The sequence below is a fragment of the Protobothrops mucrosquamatus genome, unplaced genomic scaffold (genome assembly GCF_001527695.2).
Source record: "Protobothrops mucrosquamatus isolate PMUCROS unplaced genomic scaffold, P.Mucros_1.0 scaffold3685, whole genome shotgun sequence".
Lineage (NCBI taxonomy): Eukaryota > Metazoa > Chordata > Lepidosauria > Squamata > Viperidae > Protobothrops > Protobothrops mucrosquamatus.
The window spans coordinates 100,435-102,057 of record NW_015389642.1 but is presented as its reverse complement, the minus strand read 5'-3'; the positions used below and the strand labels follow the sequence as shown (position 1 = coordinate 102,057).

The window sequence follows — 1,623 nt, the reverse complement described above, 5'->3', positions numbered from 1 at the left end:
AAGGAGAATTCGAACTCTGAACCCGGGGCGGAGAGAGCGAAAGATGATAGCCAGAGAGGAGCGTTTGTGCCCGTGTTGAATTTGAAAGAAGAATTCGAACTCCGAACCCAGGGCGGAGAGCGAATGATTGCAGCCAAAGATGAGCGTTTGTGCCCATGTTGAATTTGAAACTAGAATTCGAACGCCACACCTGGGGTGGAGACAGCGAATGATTGCAGCCAAAGATGAGCGTTTGTGCCCATGTTGAATTTGAAACTAGAATTCGAACGCCACACCTGGGGTGGAGACAGCGAAAGATGGCAGCCAAAGATGAGCATTTGGGCCCATGTTGAATTTGACACAAGAATTCGAACTCTGAACCCAGGGCGGAGAGAGCCAAAGATTACAGCCAGAGAGGAGTGTTTGTGCCCATGTTGAATTTGAAAGGAGAATTCGAACTCCGAACCCGGGGCAGAGAGCGGAAGATGGCAGCCAAAGAGGAACATTTGTGCCCATGTTGAATTTGAAACGAGAATTCGAACTCCGAAGCCAGGGCGGAGAGCCCAAGATGGCAGCCAAACAGGAGCGTTTGTGCCTATGTTGAATGGGAAACCAGAATTCGAACTCTGAACCCGGGGCGGGAAGCCAAATATCGCAGCCCAAGGGGACTTAGGGAAAAGGGGTGGAATGCAACAGGGAGAGGGCAGAAATATTTGTAGTGTTGTTTTAAAAAAAATATGGAAATAAATAAAGTCTTTGCAAAATATGACTTCTTGCTTATAGAGGGGGTTGGACTAGAGGACCTCCAGGGTCCCTTCTACCACTGTTATTCTGAGGAGGAGGAGGAGGAGGAGGAGGAGGAGGAGGAGGAAAAAAACCCTTTCCTGCATGAGCAGGGGGCTGGACTAGATGACCTCCAAGGTACATTCCAACTGTCTTATTTATGATTCTGTAAGGGTTTCCTGCTGGAGCAGGGGGTTGGACTAGATGACCTCCAATGTACATTCCAACTGTCTTATTTATGATTCTGTAAGGGTTTCCTGCTCGAGCAGGGGGCTGGACTAGATGACCTCCAGGGTCCCTTTCCACCGCTGTTACTGCATGAAACGTAGAATCGAAAAATAGGGAAAAAAAAGCCAGATATGGAAATTGACAGTATTTATTGATGGATCGATCGGTGGATAATCTTATTGGGGCATCCGCCATTCCTTTTCGGGGCCGGCTTTTCCTCGGATCGGAGCGCGGCGGCCGCCACCGAGTCCTGCGGGAATGCTGCCTCAAAAGGGGATGGAGACCCCGATGACCCTCGGCTTCTTGAAGAATTTCTTGACCCGCTTCTTCACGCTATTCTTGATTTTCTTGAAAAATTTCTTGAACCGCTTGACCCGTCTGGGCTGGTCCTAGAGAGGAAGGAGAGGAGGGGAGAGGTAGTCAAGCCGGGTGGCCCAACCAGTAGGGGAACACTGATGACGTTCCCTAGTTGGGTCACGAGACGTCTGCAAGGAAACCACCCAGCTCTGAGAGAACCAGGGACCCCACAGTCGTTTTCCTTCTCCTCCTCCTCCTCCTCCTCCTCCTCCTCCTCCTCCTCCTCCCTCCCTCCCTCCCTCCCTCCCTCCCTTCCTTCCTTCCTTCCTTCCTTCC

General features: G+C 50.9%; 1 protein-coding gene across 1 annotated transcript in view; it reads right to left on the bottom strand.

The window, feature by feature from the left end:
• Nucleotides 1-1,623, bottom strand: part of LOC107298065 (cathelicidin-related peptide batroxicidin-like) — a gene marked incomplete at its 3' end in the record, with an annotated part of 34,399 nt that overhangs the window by 25,079 nt on the left and 7,697 nt on the right. Inside the window, exon 4 of the mRNA XM_029286445.1 lies at nt 1,262-1,379. Coding sequence (XP_029142278.1) covers nt 1,262-1,379 — 118 coding nt within the window. The remainder of the gene's footprint in view (nt 1-1,261; nt 1,380-1,623) is intronic.